We start from the raw sequence: 23833 nt of genomic DNA, 5'->3' as shown, positions 1-23833 counted from the left end.
TATGGGAATCAACTCAACTCTTTGTCTTTTGGTCCGTTCTTTGTCTTTGTCTTTCATGTCCTCTGCTTTCCTTTTCTTGTTTCTTTGTTCTATAGTTTTCATTGTGTCTTTGTTCTGTGGTTCTCCTTGTTTCTTGGTTCTATAGTTCTCCTTGTTTCTTTGTTCTGTAGTTCTCCTTGTTTCTTTGTTCTGTAGTTCTCCTTGTTTCTTGTTTCTATAGTGCTCCTTGTTTCTTTGTTCTATAGTTCTCCTTGTTTCTTTGTTCTGTAGTTCTCCTTGTTTCTTGGTCCTATAGTTCTCCTTGTTTCTTTGTTCTGTAGTTCTCCTTGTTTCTTGGTTCTATAGTTCTCCTTGTTTCTTGGTTCTATAGTTCTCCTTGTTTCTTTGTTCTGTAGTTCTCCTTGTGTCTTTGTTCTATAGTTTTCATTGTGTCTTTGTTCTATAGTTTTCATTGTGTCTTTGTTCTGTAGTTCTCTTTGTTTCTTGGTTCTATAGTGCTCCTTGTTTCTTGGTTCTATAGTTCTCCTTGTTTCTTGGTTCTATAGTTCTCCTTGTTTCTTGGTTCTATAGTTCTCCTTGTTTCTTGGTTCTATAGTGCTCCTTGTTTCTTGGTTCTATAGTGCTCCTTGTTTCTTTGTCCATGCGTTCCTCTCCTCCTGCATCTCCATTGTTCTGTTTTTCCCCTTCTTAATTGCTCCCATTTATTCACCTGCGCCGGTAATAAGAGGTGTGCTCGGCATAGCCGCGGAAAGTAGAGGTTCTAAAGGTTCTGCAGCACCCCCTGATAAATATTTTTTTTTAAATAGTGATCCCATAAAATGTGTGAACTGGGCCTTTATTACTCCTGTATGAGTGGACCAAAATAGTTGTCAGCAGCGCAGGGAGCAAAAATTCCCTCAGAACTTTTTGGTTTTAAAGCACATATTTTGGAGACACAAATTTGGTGCAATACCATAGGCCTATGTTGGTAACCAGATTGAATAGGCAAAGGCATAAATATAAAATACAAATAGTAGGCCTATATGTAGCCTATTAAAATATGTATGAAAAATGTGTTTATCTCATTCAGTTTCACACTCGCGACCCCTCCCAAAACCTTCTTGCGACCCCCGCAGTTTGAGAACCACTGGTGTAAGCAATAGCTCCACCAGCAACTAGTTTTACACCATATTTCTTTCACATAATATCCAGTCCTATCAGATCAGTGAAAGAATGTAAATGAGGGCAGATGGAAGGGAGCATATTCCTGGAATGAGACCCAGGAGCTATGAGTCCAGGACAGAGGAACACCATTAACATGTAACCTACAAACAGGCAGAAAGCAGTAAATAAGCAGCAAACAGACCACAAACAGGCAGTAATCCTGCTGCAAAGAAGCAACAAACAGGCAACAAACAGGCAACAAACAGACAGCAAACAGACAGCATACAGGCAGTGACCTCAGTCTCACCTCACACTCAACTCTCCTATATCATGAGTGTTGGATTGCTTTTACCATTATGTAATGGGCACTAAAGCAAGGATTGATGTTATCTTTGCCCCAGGATTCCTGTGTGACACTGTTAATGGTGGTGTTAACTGAATGTGCCCAGACAATACAATACACCTCACACACATACCGTAGCCTATACAGAATAGGCTCCTTAGGGGTGATATAACTTTATTCCATGCCAGACAGGACTGGGTGTATTGAGGCCTGTGTTATATTTGTACAATATATCCCTTTTGTTGGGTAGGTACTGAAAACATCACATTTCTATAGAGTGCACCTTGAGGTCTGTCATGGGCTCAGATGGCATCTGTCTGTGTCGGACACTTTCTTGACATGTTCAAATAGTGGACTCAGTCTTTCTCCTCTCAATTGTTCTCAGAGTGCATTTAATGGGCAGTTGGAGGGCCTCCCGGGTGGCGCTGTGGTCTAGGGCACTGCATCGCAGCGCTAGCTGTGCCACCAGAGACTCTGGGTTCGCGCCCAGGCTCTGTCGCAGCCGGCCGCGACCGGGAGGTCCGTGGGGCTACGCACAATTGGCCTAGCGTCGTCCGGGTTAGGGAGGGTTTGGCTGGTAGGGATATCCTTGTCTCATTAGGCACCAGCGACTCCCGGTCCAAGGGAGCCAGGTGCACGGTGTTTCCTCCGACACATTGGTGCGGCTGGCTTCCGGGTTGGAGGCGCGCTGTGTTAAGAAGCAGTGCGGCTTGGTTGGGTTGTGTTTCGGAGGACGCATGGCTTTCGACCTTCGTCTCTCCCGAGCCCTACGGGAGTTGTAGCGATGAGACAAGATAGTAATTACTAGCAATTGGATACCACGAAAATTGGGGAGAAAAGGGGGTAAAAATAAATTTAAAAAAATTTAAAATGGGCAGTTGAGCACAACTAGGGTTTTGCATTGAGGTTTTGTGGCCACTAAAAAGTTAGCTTGCGCCAGGGTATTGGCAGAACAATTGCTGCAATGCAACAAGACGCTGTGGCTTCTTCTAGCAATAGTTTGTTAAGAAAATCTGTACTGTGATTTTTTTTAGTGCCCACAACTGTACTGAACGTGGGCTTGCCTATACATTAAGGCATTGTATACACAAGTCAATTCATTCTATTGTTTACATTTCTGAACCTAGTCAATAATAATTTACTTTGGGTTCAACCCAGGACATCCTTGAGCAAACACTGCTTCCCAGCAAACATAACAGTGAAGTCACGAATTCTGAAGAATAATAAAACCCTTTCTCCATCGCCCACTGAAAACAGTATGACATCGCTTCCCTTATCTAGCCACAGATGGAGATGAAACTCAACTTGAAAACTTCTGTTCCAATATTTCCTGTACGAGTGGTTGCATTTGCAATTAGGTAAAATCTTTCCCCCACAACTATTGCAGCATAATGCCCTTTTGGCTCACTTGCTAATTCTCTCTGCTTATAATGCCATGGATCCAAATAAGCTATTAATGGTCTGTGTTTCTTTTGTAAGACTTTTGATTTCATTTTAGCAAGCTTTACATTGGATATGATTTTGTTGTTAAGAGGTAAAGAGGAGAGTTGGCTCTGTCAGTGTTGTTGGCCTCTAGTTCCAGAGTTAAACATTGGGCATTGGGCCTAATGGATGTGGCAGGCAATCGCCTTATCTGGATAGAACAGCCTATCTCTCTGCAGTGAGGAATAAAAATGGTGCATTATAAAATATCATGTCCCCAAATGCAGGAAATTTATTTATTTTTTCTAGCAAGCTTAAAGCTTGAATCGTGTGTGTGTGTGCGCACATGCGTGCAAGCTCGTGTCTGTTTGAGTGGTTAGAGTGTGTGTAGGTGGGAAGAGGCTGTCTGATTTCGTAATAGATTTTCTGTATTAATGCATTAAAGGCCTCGTCATTGTTTTAGATAGGCCTATTTTAAAACAGTGCTTGCCTTGTGTGATCATTCTTTATTTCTACCCAAAGGTAGTGACATTAATGTGCTAATGCTGTTTCTCTCCTCGACTAAGAGGTAAAGGTTACATCCTCAATTGTGCTCAAAGTGTTTACATTTACCATGGCTGCCTTAGTAGACTGGGATAAACACGTGCGCACCCACAGATACAATCTCAACTGCAACAAGTTAGAACTCCTTAATGGGTAGACATTGTTGGTAGTTTAAATTATTGCTGTAAGATCGGGTCAAATACGTCACCCGGCTTCTCTCTCATTTATCTGTGGTTAAAACGTCTCGATTTCTACACACGTTTTGTATGCCAAACCCTCCAGTGCCTTCCCTGTGAATAACTTTAGCAGGAAGCAGAAAAACGGGTGTTGCCAGAGGCCAGTCATGGTTCTCTTAGAGGGTTGGATGATGTGTTAAGAGCGAATGAGGAGGTTTGGTGGAGACATCAACATGCGCACTGTGCAGGTGAAGGAGCAATGGCTAAAGCACTCCATGGGGACCTTCTGACTTTGTAATACCAACGTACTTACAGTGGACTCTGGAAGTGAAGTGTAGCTCCATGAAATGGCTCAGTGAAAAGGCTTATATTGCAACCCAATATAAGGAATAGGGTGCCATTTGGGATTTAGCCTTATTTGATAATCCCTAGCAGGAAGATATAGCATCCGTTGGTTGGTTAATAGATCAAGAGCGGGATCCAGCCTCTTCTTATGCTCTTCCTCCTGTCCAACTCACAACATAAGCTGAGCCATGGCAAGACAACATAGCAAATCCATAGGAAGAACAGATTAGTCTTTCTTTGTCCCCTCCAACTAGGCTCACACCACCCTAACCTCCATTCCTATTTCATGTTTTTCGGCCAATAGCCATGGCTTAAGTCTTTCTTTTTATAATTCTGCCTTTTGGATCGCTTTGTCACTTGTAAAACCACTTAGATTTAAAAAACGAAAGAAAAGTTGGGTGTAAGAAATCAAGAGGGTTTAGTTTAATAAGTCCTGTCAACGGTGCTCTGCCTGTAAACAAAAGGGGTGACATGACAAAGTGCCAAAGCTCGGGTCTGTCTCTCAGGCACACCACCTGTCGTGGACGGTTAGTCCTCAAGGAAATGTGCCTCTCCGACGCTAGATATATCGGGACCTGCTAACTCTCATTAGCATATTACTCTGTGATTTTTTTTGGGGGGGGGGGGGGCTTCTGTGACGTCATTAGTAATGACTTTCTCTGCTATCTCTTCACCCCATACTCTGTCAATTGCCATATCTTTGCAAGGAAGTTATGAATTATGTTTGTGTCTCACTACACATTGTGACTGGTGCTGGCTGGCTGTAGTAGTGATTGGAGAACTTTCACAGAATCTACTTGTCCATTAAGGATATAATCATGTCGACAGAGATGTCTGTTAATAAAACAACATTTCCCATCAGAATTTGAATTTGTTTGGACGATAGCAGTGGACCGAGTTCCAACAACATTTTTGCTGTAAAATCAATTTGGATACTAAAGGTATCTACTGTACGCAGTCTACGCAAACTGAGCCGACGGAGATCCGTTTGCGTCGCTCTCTACTTAGTTCTACATACATTTGTGCGTTTTGAATATTTTTAAACGCGACGCAAACAGACCTCCATCGGCTCCATTTGCGTAGAGTGTGTAGAGCCCTTAACAGGTGGCTGAGGTTGTTTGTTAGCATCATTGATACACTAGTCTTTCTTCAGAGCCATAATGTAGAGCGTATTCATAATTGTGGCGATGAATGTGTATCTTGAGTACTTTTCTGTATCTCACCCACAAGCAACAGCATTAATTAGGGCCCTATAAAATCTGTGATCTGGGAAATGCGGACGGAATCCAGATATTAGAACGGAATTCGACAATATAAAAAAAAATATTGAAATTTCAATCAATCAACTAAATTAGATGTTTATTTTATTTGCCCAAGATGATAAGACATGAACAAAATGCATAAGTGATTGTATATTCCTTTGAGGCAACGGCACAGGACAAACAGATTTCTCGCATGGAATAGCCTTCATTTCTCAGAACTAGAATAGATTGACGAGTTTCAGAAGAAAGTCCTTTGTTTCTGGCCATTTTGAGCCTGTAATTGAACCCACAAATGCTGATACTCCAGATACTCAACTAGTCTAAAGAAGGCCAGTTTTATTGCTTCTTTAATCAGCAAACAACAGTTTTCAGCTATGCTAACATAATTGCAAAAGGGTTTTCTAATGATCAATTAGCCTTTTAAAATGATAAACTTGGATTTGCTAACACAACATGCCATGGGAACACAGGAGTGATGGATGCTGGTAATTCCATTAAAAAAATAATCCGTTTCCAGCTACAATAGTAATTTACAACATTAACAATGTCTGCACTGTATTTCTGATAAATTTGATGTTATTTGAATGGACACAAAATGTGCTTTTCTTTCAAAAACAAGGACATTTCTAAGTGACCCCAAACTTTTGAACTGTAATGTATATCAAATCCGTTCTCTAGGTTGAATTATTATGTGATTAAACTGATCATGTAAACATTAGTTAACTAGGAAGTCGGGGCACCACGGAAAATGTTGAGATTACAAAGTTATAATTTTCCGAATATAACTCTTCAGATATTTTAATGTCTAATCAATTGGTCTTCTATTAATTAATTATTACCTTGTCAGTTCTCATTACTGAACATCGCAAACCCTTGGATATCTGCACGGACCCTAGTTTCCATAATGAATCAGCAATATACAAATTGGCAAAAGTATTTATTTACTAACTAACTAATCACAGAAATACATAACAAACAAACAGTAGATATTGGTTACTAACAATGATAGAAAAGCTCCTAGTGGGGTATGCCGATAAGATGGCTTGGTAGACAAAAGAAAGGGGTAGGGACTGAGAAAGAGCGGGAAAGACTAAATGGATTCACTACACACAGTCTATAATTATATTCATTGATATGCTAATCCTTTGCACATGAACGTCCGCTCATTCGAGAATAATTGCAATGTATATATTTACGACCCATGTCGTTGTCTTCTCTGTTGGAATCCTCAATCGTCATGTAGAGTTCATTAGACTGACTATCTGGTTAGCTTTCCCAGAAGTCACAATGTATTTTGTGGTTGTAGGTGGTTAGAATGGTTACTTCAGAGTACCATTCAAAAATGTTCTCATAGAATAGATGCTTCGGCAGTTGTCGGTATTCTCGTTTTAGACTTATGTCATTTCTAGCTGCAGAGCGGACGTTCAGACTAGTAATTATACGTCAAAGATTTGCTCTTATTCTGTAGTGATCTATAGTCTCAGAGTTTAACCATTTCCAGCTGTGTAGGCAAAACTACAGCTGTATTATCTCCGTGGCCTATAGAATTATAGCCATTCCAACTTGGGGACTCTGTCCCGGCGTTCCCTGACTTAATGTATATTTCGTAGAAAGTGGGTTTTATCCTCTGTCGAAGAAGGGGCTGTTCTATGATGCCTAATGTGATGTCTTGGCTCACAGGGGTGTGGCCACTGACTAGTTCATCTTTATAGGAAAATCCATACTCTCATTTAGAAGGTTAACATTACATTACATATTTTCACAAATAGTTTCATGTTTAATCATGTTTCACAATATTTAGATGTAAACCTGACAGCTGGGAAATGTACACTTTAAGAGATACAGTTATGTGTGTTTCCTGTGCTTCATGAGATCACCAAATGAAACACACTTGTCATGACTGCCCCTTAAGTGTCCATGGACCATTCCCACATTCTCAAAAGTAGAAATATTGTTTAGTTCTCCCATTTTGGGGATTATGAGTTTTGAACTAAGATAAGCACTTTGTTCTGGTAGACTCTTTCCCTCAATACTGCATGGCAGTTTCTACCAGGTATTTATGACCTGTCATAAAACTGTGGAGAGAGAGTGGAGGGGGGGGCTATGATCCTCCCTGCAGGGCACATCATGACAAGTGTGATTTTGAGGCTGAAAACAGGGACAAATCTGAAACCTGTAAAAACAAAACGGAGAAAACAGAATTTTAAATAAATAAATAAATGTAATTAAGCAAAAAATAAAACCGATTCTATAGGGCCCTTATTAATCCATCCATCCATTGAAATATATTTTTAAAATGTATTTAACCTTTATATAACTAGGCAAGTCAGTTAAGAACAAATTCTTATTTACAATGACAGTCTACCAAAAGGCCTCCTGTGGGGATGGGGGCTAGGATTAAAAATACAAAATTAAATTAAAATATTGGACAAAACACACATCACAACAAGAGAGACACCACAACACTACATAAAGAGAGATCTAAGACAACAACACAGCATGGCAGCAACACATGACAACACAGCATGGTAGCAACATGACAACAACATGGTAGCAACACAAAACATGGTACAAACATTATTGGGCACAGACAACAGCACAAAGGGCAAGAAGGTAGAGGCAACAATACGTTGCGTGAAGCAGCCACAACTGTCAGTAAGAGTGTCCATGAAGATAAATGGAGAAACTGTCCAATTTGTGTGTTTGTTGCAGCTTGTTCCAGTCACTGGCTGCAGCAAACTGAGAAGAGGAGCGACTCAGGGATGTGTGTGCTTTGGGGACCTTTTACAGAATGTGACTGGCAGGATGGGTGTTGTATGTGGAGGATGAGGGCTGCAGTATATATCTCAGATAGGGGGGAGTGAGGCCTAAGAGGGTTTTATTAATAAGCATCAACGGGTGGGTCTTGTGGCGGGTATACAGAGATGACCAGTTTAGAGAGGAGTATAGACTGCAGTGATGTGTCCTATAAGAAGCATTGGATTGAGCCTTGGGGTACTCCCTTGGTGGCAGGCAGTGGCTGAGACAGCAGATGTTCTGACTTTATACACTGCACTCTTTGAGAGAGGTAGTTAGCAAACCAGGCCAAAGACCCCTCAGAGACACCAATACTCCTTAGCCGGCCCACAAGAATGGAGTGGTCTACCTTATCAAAAGCTTTGGCCAAGTCAATAAAAATAGCACCACAACATTGCTTAGAATCAAGGGCAATTGTGACATCATTGAGGACATTTAAGGTTGCATTGACACATCCATAACCTGAGCGGAAATCAGATTGCATACCAGAGAGAATACTATAGACATCAAGAAAGCCAATCAGTTGATTATTGACAAGTTCTTCCAACACTTTTGGCAACATAGAAATATAGAAATAGAAATAGGCCTCTTACAGTTAGGATCAGCTTGATCTCTCCCTTTAAATAAAAGATGCACCGTGGCTGCCTTCCAAACAATGGGAACCTCCTCAGAGAGGAGAGACAGGTTAAAAAGGTCAGAGATAGGCTTGGTGATGACAGGGGCAGCAACCTTAAAGAAGAAAGGGTCTAAACCATCTGACCCAGATGTTTTTTGGGGGGTCAAGTTTATGGAGCTCCTTTAGCACCTCAGACTCAGTGACCGCCTGCAGGGCGAAACTTTGTAGAAGGGCAGGGGAAAAAGAGGGAGGATAATCGGGGCTAGTTACATTAGAAGGGGTGGGAGATGAGGAAATGTTGGACGGGCAAGGAGGCATTGCTGAGTCAAATAGGAATCCTGGCTAAATGAGGTACGGCCATGTGCTCCTTGTCAGTAACAGTGACATCATCAACATTAAGGGACATGGGCAGCTGTGAGGAGGCGGGTTTATTCTCCAGGTCTTTAAACGTTTTCCAGAACTTCTTGGCGTTAGACCCAGAGAGAGAGAATTGCTCCTTAAAGTAACTAACCTTGGCCTTCCGGATAGCCTAAGTGCACTTATTTCTCATTTGCCTGAACGAGAGCCAGTCAGCCTGAGTATGCGTGTGCCGAGCCTTTCGCCAAATGGAATTCTTGAGGTGGAGTAACTCTGCAAGATCACGGTCGAACCAGGGGCTGAACTTGTTTTTAATTCTCATTTTCTTTATGGGGTTGTGTTTGTTTACAATACCACTGAAAATATCAAAAAAGAAGGTTCAAGCGTCTTTGACAGTTGATTATATACCAATTTAGGCCAGGTCATGAAGGAAGGCTTGCTCATAACATTTTTTTAGCAAGCGACTATGACAAAAAGTGAAAAGAATATGGCATCACAACAAACCTGCCAAGAGAGGGTCGCCCACCAAAACTAATGGACCAGGAAAGGAGGGCATTAATCAGAGAGGCAACAAAGAGACCAAAGATCACCCTGAAGGAGCTGCAAAGCTCCAGAATGGAGATTGGAGTATCTGTCCATAGGACCACTTTAAGCCGTACACGCCACAGAGTTGGGCTTTAAGGAAGAGTGACCAGAAAAAAATCCTTTGCTTAAAGAAAATAATAAGCAAACACATTTGGTGTTAGCCAAAAGGCATGTGGGAGACTCCCAAAACATATGGAAGAAGGTACTCTGGTCAGATGAGACTAAAATTTAGTTTTTTGGCCATCAAGGAAAACGCTATGTCTGGCACAAACCAAACACCTCACATCACCCCGAGAACACCATCCCCACAGTGAAGCATGGTGGTGGCAGCATCATGCTGTGGGGATGTTTTTCATAGGCAGGGGCTGGGAAACTGGTCAGAATTGAAGGAATGATGGATGGCGTTAAATGCAGGGAAATTCTGTTTCAGTCGTCCAGAGATTCGAGACTGGGACGGAGGTTCACCTTCCAGCAGGACAATGCCCCTAAGCATACTGCTAAAGCAACACTCGAGTGTTAAAGGGGAAAGATGTAAATGTCTTGTAATGGCCTAATCAAAGCCCAGACATCAATCCAATTGAGAATTTGTGGTATGACTTAAAATTGCTGTAAAAGGTGGCTCTACAAAGTATTGACTTTTGGGGGGGGGGTGAATAGTTATGCACGCTCAAGTTTTCTGTTTTTTTTTGCCTTATTTCTTGATTGTTTCACAATAAAAAATATTTTGCATCTTCAAAGTGGTAGGCATGTTGTGTAAATCAAATGATACAACCCCCCCAACATCCATTTTAATTTCAGGTTGTAAGGCAACAAAATAGGAAAAATGCCAAGGGGGTGAATACTTTCGCAAGCCACTGTAGCATAAAGCTCAATAAAAATTATAACGACTTGGGGCTAGCCATTGTAAATTCAGAGTCGCTCGCCTCAACAGTGCGTGTGTGCTGGAGGCAAACGAAAGCTCGGGAGTGTGGCGGGGGTACCTGTACCAGACAGGGGAGACAGGCCAGGGCAGACGGTGAACAGATCGCCAGGTGGAATCCAAGCAGCAGTGCAGCAGGCAGCAGGAGTAGGTGTCACACCCACTTGGGAGAAGCTTTTTTCTGGAGGCAGATTCCTTGTAGAAAATGCCAGGGGATGGTCTCTGAACAGCAGGAGGGGGCTTCAAAGGCCAGGTTGGATGGTGTTTTCAGCTTTCGGTTTGTTTGCCAGAGCATTTGCTGTATAGCTTGGAAATAGGAATCTTTGGTAGTTCAAATCCTTCCAGGTAATTTTGTCCACAATCAGGTTGTAGGTTTGAAGTTTTGATTTGGAGTGAAGGTTATGTTGTGGAGGGTAATATGCTGTATATGTCCTTGCCGAAAAATATACGTTTATCATCTAAATCTATCATTTTGTAAAAACATGCTGAAAAATGCGAGCTCACATGTAGCTGTCTCTCTCTCTCTCGCTCTCTCGCTCACATTAATACCCATGTTAATATCCACATTAATATCCATGTTCCCTGCAATTATTTAGTGTGGAGTTGAATTGTTATTTATTCAAAACTCTGATATGCTGTGCAGTAAATGTGCTGTTATGACTCAATGAGCATGTCAGATTAGGCTGCATTTATCATTTATTGTTGTGTGCAGTAGAGGAGAGCGGGGTGGGGGGGTGTTAAGAGACTCGGTCTGTGTCCCAAATTGCACCATATTCCCTATATAGTGCACTACTTTTGACCAGAGTAGTGCACTATATAGGGAATAGGGTACACTTTTCTGTCATAAACCCCCCACATTGCATCTTTTCTTTAATCCTGTGTTTGGGAAGCCTGCAGGCTATCGAGGCTCTGAAAAGGAGGAAAGAAAGCACACATGACAGATCCCTAAGCCCATGACTCAGATACAAAATGGAAGCCTTTAACAATTCTAAACTATGTGACAGGTCTGCATAGATATCAGTTGCCGAGTTTTGCGCTGCGCCGCTAAGAGGATTTCAGAATAGGGAGAGTCCATTTGTACAGACACACTTTAATGTGCTTGTTCTAAAAATGTGCTGCGTTTGCATTGTGCTAGCTGTGCTTGTGTCACTATGGCATATGTACTATTATTGTGTCATGGTTACTGTACATACTAGAGTATTCTTTTGAAGCAGGTCTGATGTTAAGCTTGTTAGTGGGGATTATGTTGCTCTAGGCAACTATTTTTCTTGTTCGCAGTATTTTGCATCACGCACAACAGAATCCTAAGAGAGGCCTAGGGGACTGCCTATTTAATCTGTAATGCATTTTCAATACCCAGCATAGAGGAAAGGGAGAACAGAATAACATTAGACACACTGATTGGAGCAGTGTGTCAGGCCACCATAAAAACCAAATGTATTTTTAAAATTGTATTTTGGGAAACCATTGATCAATACTACCAGACAGACTTTCTAAATATTTGATCAGACCCCACACTCCTCCCCTTTAAATATGTTGTTAGGATCTCTCAACTATGGTTAGCACATTCCAAGGACTGAGCACTAGAGGTCCTATAAATGTTTCTAGTACTTTGCTGCTATCTCTAAATAGCCCCCAGGTGGTGAGGGTAGGTAACAACATCTCCACCCCGCTGATCCTCAACACTGGGGCCCCACAAGGGTGCGTTCTGAGCCCTCTCCTGTACTCCCTGTTCACCCACGACTGCGTGGCCATGCACGCCTCTAACGCAATCATCAAGTTTGCGGACGACACTACAGTGGTAGGCTTGATTACCAACAACGACGAAACGGCCTACAGGGAGGAGGTGAGGGCCCTCGGAGTGTGGTGTCAGGAAAATAACCTCACACTCAACGTCAACAAAACAAAGGAGATGATTGTGGACTTCAGGAAACAGCAGAGGGAGCACCCCCCTATCCACATCGACGGGACAGTAGTGGAGAGGGTAGTAAGTTTTAAGTTCCTCGGCGTACACATCACGGACAAACTGAATTGGTCCACCCACACAGACAGCGTTGTGAAGAAGGCGCAGCAGCGCCTCTTCAACCTCAGGAGGCTGAAGAAATTCGGCTTGTCACCAAAAGCACTCACACACTTCTACAGATGCACAATCGAGAGCATCCTGTCGGGCTGTATCACCGCCTGGTACGGCAACTGCTCCGCCCACAACCGTAAGGCTCTCCAGAGGGTAGTGAGGTCTGCACAACGCATCACCGGGGGCAAACTACCTGCCCTCCAGGACACCTACACCACCCGATGTCACAGGAAGGCCATAAAGATCATCAAGGACAACAACCACCCGAGCCACTGCCTGTTCACCCCGCTATCATGCAGAAGGCGAGGTCAGTACAGGTGCATCAAAGCAGGGACCGAGAGACTGAAAAACAGCTTCTATCTCTAGGCCATCAGACTGTTAAACAGCCACCACTAACATTTAGTGGCTGCTGCCAACATACTGACTCAACTCCAGCCACTTTAATAATGGGAATTGATGGGAATGTATGTAAAAATGTATCACTAGCCACTTTAAACAATGCCACTTAATATAATGTTTACATACCCTACATTACTCATCTCATATGTATATGTATATACTGTACTCTATATCATCTACTGCATCTTGCCATCTTTATGTAATACATGTATCACTAGCCACTTTAAACTATGCCACTTTATGTTTATATACCCTACATTACTTATCTCATATGTATATACTGTACTCTATACCATCTACTGCATCTTGCCTATGCCATTCTGTACCATCACTCATTCATATATCTTTATGTACATATTCTTTATCCCTTTACACTTGTGTGTATAAGGTAGTAGTTGTGGAATTGGTAGGTTAGATTAATCGTTGGTTATTACTGCATTGTCGGGAACTAGAAGCACAAGCATTTCGCTACACTCGCATTAACATCTGCTAACCATGTGTATGTGACAAATAAAATTTGATTTGATTTGATCTAACCAGTAAGATCACTTATTGGATGTTTCTTTCCACTATGCAGGTCTGAAGGTGCGTGAGGTGCTGATCAACGTGTCCCGTCAGCAGGTGGAGGACTTCCACGGCCCAGAGGACTACTGGTGTCTGTGTGTGGCCTGGAGCCACCTGGGCACCTCCAAGAGCCGCAAGGCCACGGTACACATCGCATGTGAGTAGCCTACATAACAATGCACATTTTAGTTTTTGCGCTAGCACTAACATATTTGATTCAACTAATCAACAAGCCTTTAGTTTAATCAGGTATGTTAGTGCTAGAGCACAGAACCAGGCTTTGGAAACACTGACCCATAGAATTAGAATTAATAGAACGGGTGTCTCCATTCAGGTCAATTTTGCCATCATGGGTGGACTGGTGGCCATTTTGAGTGTTGCCAGTAGAATTGCCATGGTTAGAGGTTCGATCCCCATCCTACTCATTATATTTATATGTTAATACCACAGTCTCACATTACGGTGAATGGACAAAACTGCACTGCAGGAGTAAATAGATTAAAGCAGAGTGCAACGTAGAGAAAAAATTATGTCCATGGCATATACTGTAAAGCTTCATGGGCATATTATATAGTATATGTACTCATCAGCCAGTGCAGTCTATCCTCCAAATGACCTTGGGAACCTGCAGGCAGATGGATGGATGGATGGATGGATGGATGGATGGATGGAAGGAAGGAAGGAAGGAAGGAAGGAAGGAAGGAAGGAAGGAAGGAAGGAAGGAAGGAAGGAAGGAAGGAAGGAAGGAAGGAAGGAAGGAAGGAAGGAAGGAAGGAAGGAAGGAAGACGAGCTCCTGATCCATCCAACCCCCCCAACCCGTTTCTCACTCGCAAGGTTGATACTGTGTCCAAACCAAGGGCAGGGCAAGGCAGGAAGAGTGGCAGTGGCAAGTGGTGTTAGTGATGGGGAGATTGAGGGCAGGCTGGACATGGCACGGACTGACAGCAGGGTGTTCTCTCCCCACACAGACCTGAGGAAGAACTTTGAGCAGGACCCCCAGGGGAAAGAAGTGCCAATCAAAGGGATGATCGTGCTGCATTGCCGCCCCCCAGAGGGAGTGCCCACGGCAGAGGTAAGACCCCAGCTTCCCAGTCCTTAACACTTAACACCCCTCCAACAAGATGAGAGCCTCTCTGTGCAGGGGAACAGCTTACCTTACACTCCAGGCTGTTGAAATACTCTAGATTTGAGAATTTCAACTCTTCGCAGCAAGGGGAAACTGTCTGCTTTGAAAATATATTTCTTCCCAACTGTGTAATGTGAGAGGTAGGCATATACTACACACTGTGATTTGTTATAATGACAGTGTTGTTGTTGGATGCACCTATCTTTTGTTGATGTTAATTGCTGAAAAAGAACATTACTCCAATTTTAATAATTGTAATGGTTCTAGTTTCTTACAGTATATGCAATGGGTGCATGGCCCATGAGCACTATGCACATGTTTATATAGATTGGTGTCTATTAATTGAGTAGCATTTAGATAACTGGTCAGTAGTTCAATCAGATTTCAACCAAAAAACAGATAAGATTTTTTTATGACGTTGAAAAGAACCCCAGGCTGTAGTGGCGCCACAACACTACGATGCAGTACCTTAGACCGCTGCGCCACTCGGGAGCCCACACCTTAATGTGAGATGAAACACATTGAACTGACTCAGAAATGGGAACCCAGGCTATGACACAAATAAATACTGAAAAATTGCAGGGCTCCGTCCCCTTTTCCTTATATAGTGTACTACTTTTGACCAGTGCCCATGATGCACTATATAGGGAATAGGGTACCATTTGGGACGCACTCGCACAGGGTGAGTGTTTCAAATGTAATTGGACACAAATGGGGGGGGAAACACATTGGATTAAAAAAAAATTAAAAGCACACTGGCGTGCTGCTGTGCGAGTATTTGTACAACATGCTATTTTCATTACTGCTTTTGATTAATTTAGCCAATTTAACTGAAACTGTAGAAAAGGAACTAAACTTAGCTTGTTAAACTCAGTGTTATTCCATTGTGGAAAACAAAATGGATATTACATTCCACATGTAATTGCCTTCCTTTCATGTTAGTTTCTCCCACAATACACACACTTTACTGTTCACATCAATCAAAGGGAGTAATTGTAAATGGGTGATGCTATTGATTTACTGTAATTCATTTCAGTGAATTGCTACTTTTGGGGCGTATAAAGAATTCAATGTTAGCCACCTTGATGGGGAGTATTTATGTACTCCGTTGAATTCATGTTTTGGGAAAGGTACTCTATACTTAACTATATTATATTATACTTAGCTATATAAGTTAGCATATAGCAGCACCCCCACACATTCAGCCTTATGTGCCCACATGCTTCTAATTCCCTAGCTCTGCTCCCTCTGTTATTTCCTCACAGTTCCTCCAAGCAGGGCCAGATCTAGCCTTTTGGGGGCCCTAAGAGAGATTTTGATCGTGGCCCCCTAGCAGTGAGGTCCCTAAGCGGCTGCTTATGTCGCTTATGCCTGGAGCCGGCCCTGCATCCAAGACAGCAAATGATGAGCTTCATTATTAAGCCAAGCAATTACATTCCCAAGCTTGGTCAGGCACTGTAGTGAAGAGCTCTCCCTGCTCCCTCTATTTATTTCCTTAAGATAAGACAGATCTAGGTGGAATAGGAATGTGCTGCAGCCACTTTGCTCAGCGGAGGAGAGGTAGCATTTGGGACGCAACATGGAGGCGGGCCAGCTACACAACCCCACTTTGTGTTCCCTTATCTTTTTTGATTAACCTCCTGGCTGGTGACCACAGCAGCGGTGGCGATAGCTCCATCACAGCCCTCCCCTGTCTGTATGTATGTCAGGTTCACACAGACATGAACACACAGAGGCAAGTGCAAAGCCTTTGATTTGGCTCAATCTGTGTGTGCGTGCTTGTGCGTAAACGTCTGGGTGGATTACTAACACATTTGGTGGTGGCATCCAACACAGTCTTCAGTAAGCCCCCATGTTATCTTCCTGTCCCTGGGGCTTGTCTTTCAGAGTTGTTTAATCCATGTAATTGTCTTGATCAGATATACAACAATTTAAAAAGTTACCCCACCCACACTGTCACAGGCTACGCCACTGGCATCTACGGACCTTCCATGGCTCCTCAGCACTGTTGGCTGAAGGGGAGCACTACGAACTCTGTTTGTGTCCCAAATGGTATCCTATTTCCTAGTGATGGGGGGGGGGAATTGATACAGTTACATATTGGGATATTATTGTTGACGATATATTGTATCGTTTTGACAATATTATTGTTACGCTAGTTGGCTATACCTGCACCTTAACTCATTCATAGCTTGTTCTCCATGTTCTTTTAAAATACAGAGCCAATTTGTTTTAAGCACTTTTTAAATTTGATTTCTCAGCCATACAGTGAACATTGAATCGTAATAAAATCACAGTATGGAATCGCAATACAGATAGAATCATGAGAATCACAATACATATCGTATCGGCACCTAAGTATCGTGATAATATAATTTTGTGAGGTCCCTGGCAATTCCCAGCCCTACTATTTCCTACTATTTGACTACTAATGTAGTGGATTTCTTTTGACTCGGGCCCATAGGGCTCTGCACAAAAGCAGTTCACTATATAGGAAATACGGTGCCATTTGGACACACCCTGTGAAATCCTCCGAGAATCAGCCATGACACGATGACTCAGCATTTCTATGCTCTTACCTGTTAAAAAACTTTAGAGTGCTATTACCTGTTTAGGCACTTTAGAGTGTGTCACCTTGAAACTACAGTAACTGCACAGGAGAGTAGGGAAGGGACAAAGACCCAGTCGTACAGTAGTGTCACCCAGAAAAGAAAAGCTGCACACTCTCAGAGCCAATGCAATACATTTATCAACACTTCCACAGCTATGCTGCTGAGTGTCACCCACCCATGTGTCTCTAAAGGCGTCTGCCTGCTAGGTTCGGATTGCTCCTAACGTCTACACTTTCTCAAAATAGTCTGAATTAATATAAGATAGCTCAAGAAATATGTAATGAATTTATAATTTTTGGTGCACTATTTCTCAATTGAAAAAATTTGCATGAAAATGAGTCATCTCTCGTTGAACAACAACAAACTTAATCGAATAATCTTTACTGTTGACCAATCACCGACGAAGCAGCGTAGACTTCGGCTATCAAAATTTGGCTTGCACGAACAGCCGAAAAAACCCTTGCCAAAGACGATTTTTTTTTTTAAATGTCACAAATTGTTGTCATAATATACACAAACTATTTCGGATTGGAAGCATGAGGAAGCTTTACTTGTCACCCACCCACCCAGGGCACTGATTGTATCTACACTATATATACAAAAGTATGTGTACACCCCTTCAAATTAGTGGATTCGGCTATTTCAGCCACATCCGTTGCTGACAGGTGTTTAAAATCAAGCACAACACCATGTTATCTCCATAGAAAAACATTGGCAGTAGATTGGCCTTACTGAAGACCTCAGTAACTTTCAAAGTGGCACCGTCATAGGATGCCTCCTTTCCAACGAGTCAGTTTTTCAAATTTCTGCCCTGCTAGAGCTGCCCTGGTCAACTGTAAGTGCTGTTATTGTGAAGTGGAAACGTCTACGTGCAACAATGGTTCAGCCGCGAAGTGGTAGGCGACACAAGTTCACAGAACGCAGCCGCCTAGTGCTGAAGCGTGTAGCGAGTAAAAATCGTCTGTCCTCGGTTGCAACACTTTCCTGTTTCAGCATGACAATGCCCCCATGCGCAAGGCAAGGCCCATACAGAAATGGTTTGTCGAGATCGGTGTGGAAGAACTTGACTGACCTGCACAGAGCCCTGACCTCAACCCAATCGAACACCTTTGGAATGAATTGTTACTCCGACTGTGAGCCATGCCTAATTGCCCAACATCAGTGCCCGACCTCACGGATGCTCTTGTGGCTGAATGGAAGCAAGTCCCCGCAGCAATGTTCCAACATCTAGTGGAAAGCAGAAAAGGGGGGGACCAACTCCGTATTAAAGCCATGATTTTGGAATGAGATGTTCGACGAGCAGGTGTCCACATACTATTGGTCATGTAGTGTATCTTTATCTCAGTTTGACATGGTGACAGCTAATCCTTCTGGGGTCCAAACACACAACAAAAATACATTAGTCATAAGACTTTACTGTCACCCACCCAAGCCTCAGTCTCCTCTCCCCTCCAGGAGATTAGAGGTCCTCCCTTGCCCACAGTCCTCCCGGGCCCCAGACCCCCACAGACACACACAGCCTCAACCTGGAGAAGATGACCATCACTCCGTTGGCTCAATCTTCATCATAATGAAATCACAGGACCCCCTTGTGTCTGTGTGGGGGCCCTGGAAATCTGTTGTCCGTCAATCCTGTAACACTGATAACCGCATCCTAATTGAAACAAATGTGCCAATTAGGTAATTCATCTCTCACATCCTCCGCCACACACTTACAGGGCTAATTTGTCCCGCCACAGTTTCTCTTCTTCCTTCTGCCGGGCGTATCTTTTCATCATTACCCTAAGGCTGTTAGCAGCGGCAGGCGACAGCCCGGGAATGTAGAGCAAGTGCTACAGATCAGCAGTGAGGGCCAGGCAGATTGTGCCACTCTTTAATTGCCTCTTTCAACTTGCAAATTTCCCCTGATCAAATTGAAATAAATACATGAAGTGGAAAATACTTTTCTGTCGCGTCATCCAGTCGGCTCTCATCCAGTGATACATTGTTTTAATCATGGAACATTAGAGTAAATTCCCAGTCTTTTCCCCCTTATCTTTTAGCTTTAGTACATTAACTGCTTGCCTCTGATGCCACCCTGCTAAAGGGTATCTTTTAATTGCACCTTGGAATCTGGAATCCAATGAATGTGTTTTCCAAGGCTTGTTTAAAGTGAAGGGAAAAAAGGCTATTCCCAGTTCTACTCTTTCTAGGTCATACAGTATAGTCTTCAATGACATCAGAATGGTTGCAGTTTAGAGTAGCCCTGCTGCAGTGAATACAGTAGGCCTATCCATGAAAAATGATTGTGAGTATGGGTGTGTTTTGCGTGCGCCCAGCGCAGTGCAATAAGTGTGCGCGTTTTTTTGCAGTTGGAAAACACTCCATGCGTTTGCTTTTTAGGAGCGCCCTATAAACCCATCAACCAACCCTATTCTTCCAGTGTGAATGCAATTTGCAAAAGCAGCGATGCAGCTCCATATACCAGGGTAGGAGCAGTAAAGCATTACTAAGTTTGTAATTCATAATTCGTTTTCCTCTCTGTGTCTGTGTTGCTGGTAATGGGTATGGCCCTCCTCTGACTGCCTAATGGCTGTGGTCACGTGATTGGGTGATGTGTTTTGGTTGTATAGGTCGTGTGCTATAATACGTCTGTAATAACTCTCTCACTCTCTGGGCAGGTGGAGTGGTTGAAGAACGAAGAGCTAGTGAGCTCCCTGACGGATGACAACATTGACACCCGAGCTGACCACAATCTCATCATTAACGAGGCACGACTGTCCGACTCGGGAAACTACACGTGCCTGGCCAGCAACATTGTGGCCAAGAGACGCAGTGCCACAGCCACTGTGGTTGTTTTTGGTAAGGCTCCGGTCGCGGCTTCAGCCATTAGCTGACTGTGTTTGTCTAATGTAGACCTCGTTTCCCAGACACAGATAATGGAGAATCTTCATTGAAAATGTTTTGTGCGGCAGTAGGCTTAATCAGTGCTAGCGAACCAGCCCAAAGTGTTTAAGGTGCACCTCAAATCAAGTTGCTCTGTGTTTCATGCCCCCTACACAAATGAATGAGACCCATCTCAGTGTTTTTGTTAAGACAGATGTTAGATAAATGTATTATTCAAGGAGTTAATTCACTGCCTTCGTATTTATGAAATGTTACGAAAGGGAATGTGCTACTGTTTCTTAATCTCATTTAAAGACATGTTGCTTATGATTTATGCATTCGCCAGAGGCCTTGGTGCAATGCGGCGGCTCACAAGCTTTGGTAGCATTTGGTAGAAAACTTTTTGCCTCCACGTCTCCACTCATACAAATCACAGAGCAAACAAATCAGACCACAAAGTGGTTGACTACTTAGTAAGAGAACCTCTCATTCATTCTGACTTCATCTGCCCGACTGTATTAATGTACAGTGGCCTATTTGAACGGATTCCTCTTAACAATTTTGTTCTTAGTTTTTTTCTCTTTGGTTCAAAGAGCTTTGACAATTGAACTGACAATTAACGGAAGAGTAGTTCACATTTTCCACATTTGATGTACTGTACTCAGTACTTTCAAGCTTCTAGTGATGTTGTAACATCATGGAGCATTGCTAGTCATTAATACCTCTAAACTGTTGTCTATATAGTTAACTCTGTGGGAGATTAGATTAGTTTAAATTACATTTCCCTCTCTTCCTCTCGCTCTCTCTCACCCATCTTTCTTTCTTTCGCTATCTCGTTCTCTCTCTACCCATCTCTCTCTCCATCCATCTCTCACTCTCGCTCTGTCTCTGTCTCTCTCTCTGTCTGTCTGTCTCTCACTCTCTCACCTCTATCTCTCTCTCTGTAGTGAACGGTGGTTGGTCGCTGTGGACAGAGTGGTCTCCTTGTAACGTGCCCTGTGGTCGGGGTGTCCAGAAACGCTCCCGTACCTGTACCAACCCTGCCCCACTCAACGGAGGAGCTTTCTGCCAGGGCATGTCTGTGCAGAAGATCACCTGTAATGCGCTCTGTCCAAGTAAGCCCTTCTGCCTCATGAAGTACTGTAGAGCTGGTGAATAGACAGCCTCGTTCAACCATCATGATCTTGCGAGATCCCATTCTGTTTCTCTTCAGTCGGTTTCACCAGGCAATAATATACTGTTATCTATTGGGCATATCTCAAAGGGCAAAGCAATTTGACTTGCAAGGACATACATATAGTATGCTCAACTTTATGACTTTATGAATATAGTAGGCTTGTGTGCCATGCAGGCATCTAAGTGCAGAGTAAACATGTGAATACAACATCTGGTTATGCAAGACTATAACAACTTTATTATATTGTGTGTGAGTCCTATAGTCTTTGTAGTTCATATATGTTGTATGCCTGCCATGGTGGTCTGAATTAGTTTATTTATACTTTTTTATATATATATATATATATATATATATATATATATATATATATATATATATTATACACAGTTGAAGTCGGAAGTTTACATACATTTAGGTTGGAGTCATTAAAACTCTTTTTTTCAACCACTCTACAAATTTCTTGTTAACAAACTATAGTTTTTGGCAAGTCAGTTAGGACATCTACTGTGTGCATGACACATGCATAATTTGTCCAACAATTGTTCACAGACAGATTATTTCAATTATAATTCACTGTATCACAATTCCAGTGGGTCAGAAGTTTATATACACTAAGTTGACTGTGCCTTTAATTTAAACAGCTTGGAAAATTCCAGAAAATTATGTCATAGCATAGCTTTATAAGCTTCTGATAGGCTAATTGACATAATTTGAGTCAATTGGAGATGTACCTGTGGATGTATTTCAACGCCTACCTTCAAATTCAGTGCCTCTTTGCTTGACATCATGTGAAGACCTCAGAAAAAAAATTGTAGACCTCCACAAGTCTGGTTCATCCTTGGGAGCAATTTCCAAATGCCTGAAGGTACCACGTTCATCTATACAAACAACAGTACACAAGTATAAACATCATGGGACCACGCAGCCGTCATACCGCTCAGGAAGGAGACGCATTCTGTCTCTTAGAGATGAATGTACTTTGGTGCGAAAAGTGCAAATCAATCCCAGAACAACAGCAAAGAACCTTGTGAAGATGCTGGAGGAAACAGTTACAAAGTATCTATATCCACAGTAAAACGAGTCCTATATCAACATAACCTGAAAGACCGCTCAGCGAGGAAGAAGCCACTGCTCCAAAACCGCCATAAAAAAGCCAGTCTACGGTTTGCAACTGCACATGGGGACAAAGATCGTACTTTTTGGAGAAATGTCCTCTGTTCTGATGAAACAAAAATAGAACTGTTTGGCCATAATGGAAAAAGGAAAAAGGGGGAGGCTTGCAAGCCGAAGAACACCATCCCAACAGTGAAGCACGGGGGTGGCAGCATCATGTTGTGGGGGTGCTCTGCTGCAGGAGAGACTGGTGCACTTCACAAAATAGATGGCATCATGAGGACGGAAAATGATGTGGATATATTGAAGCAACATCTCAAGACATCAGTCAGGAAGTTAAAGCTTGGTCGCAAATGGGTCTCCAAATGGACAATGACCCCAAGCATACTTCCAAAGTTGTGGAAAAATGGCTGAAGGACAACAAAGTCAAGGTATTGGAGTGGTCATCACAAAGCCCTGACCTCAATCCTATAGAAAATGTATGGGCAGAACTGAAGCCGTGTGCGAGCAAGGAGGCCTACAAACCTGACTCAGTTACACCAGCTGTGTCAGGAGGAATGGGCCACAATTCACCCAACTTATTGTGGGAAACTTGTGGAAGGCTACCGAAATGTTTTACCCAAGTTAAACAATTTAAAGGCAAGGCTACCAAATACTAATTGAGTGTTTGTAAACTTCTGACCCACTGTGAATGTGATGAAAGAAATAAAAGCTGAAATAAATCATTCTCTCTACTATTATTCTGACATTTCACATTCTTAAAATAAGGTGGTGACCCTAACTGACCTAAGACAGGGACATTTTACTCTGATTAAATGTCATGAATTGTGAAAAACTGAGTTTAAATGTATTTGGCTAAGGTGTCTGTAAACTTCCGACTTCAACTGTATATTATAATATTTTGTATTTTTTTTACCTTTATTTTATCAGGGAGTCATACTGAGACCAATGTCTCTTTTACAGATGAGCCCTGAACTACAGAAATGACAGAAATACACATATCAAAATATAAGTACGTAAAGCAAACACATTCATCCATAATAAGGTCCTCAATCAGCTTTCTGAATTGCCCTAGAGGCACCAAAACATCACCTTTAAAAACATGTTGAAGATTGTTCGAGAAATAAGGTGAAACTCAATAGAGGCCAACGGAATTTCCATCACTGAGACCGGGTGTGATAACTTACAGTATATGTCTAAAGGTTAGTAATGATGTTAGGCCAATGTCTTTTCTGTGTCTATTCCTGCACCAGACAATAGTTTGTAGTAGTTCTCAATTCTAATTAATTTAACTGTGAATTTTCATAGAAAATTCAGAACTGTTTCCTCGCAAGTCAAGAGGGAGACTGGATCTGTTAGGGAAGAAGCTATATAGAGAGAGAGCACGATATGTAT

General features: G+C 42.4%; 1 protein-coding gene across 1 annotated transcript in view; it reads left to right on the top strand.

The window, feature by feature from the left end:
- Positions 1 to 23833, top strand: part of LOC120051491 (netrin receptor UNC5D-like) — a 192758-nt gene that overhangs the window by 140400 nt on the left and 28525 nt on the right. The window contains exons 3-6 of the mRNA XM_038998392.1: positions 13558 to 13701; positions 14514 to 14617; positions 19944 to 20124; positions 21096 to 21263. Of these exons, the coding sequence (XP_038854320.1) occupies positions 13558 to 13701; positions 14514 to 14617; positions 19944 to 20124; positions 21096 to 21263 (597 nt within the window). The remainder of the gene's footprint in view (positions 1 to 13557; positions 13702 to 14513; positions 14618 to 19943; positions 20125 to 21095; positions 21264 to 23833) is intronic.

This window comes from Salvelinus namaycush, chromosome 1 (assembly GCF_016432855.1).
Source record: "Salvelinus namaycush isolate Seneca chromosome 1, SaNama_1.0, whole genome shotgun sequence".
Taxonomy (NCBI): Eukaryota; Metazoa; Chordata; class Actinopteri; order Salmoniformes; family Salmonidae; genus Salvelinus; species Salvelinus namaycush.
This window is presented reverse-complemented; position numbering and strand designations above follow the sequence as displayed.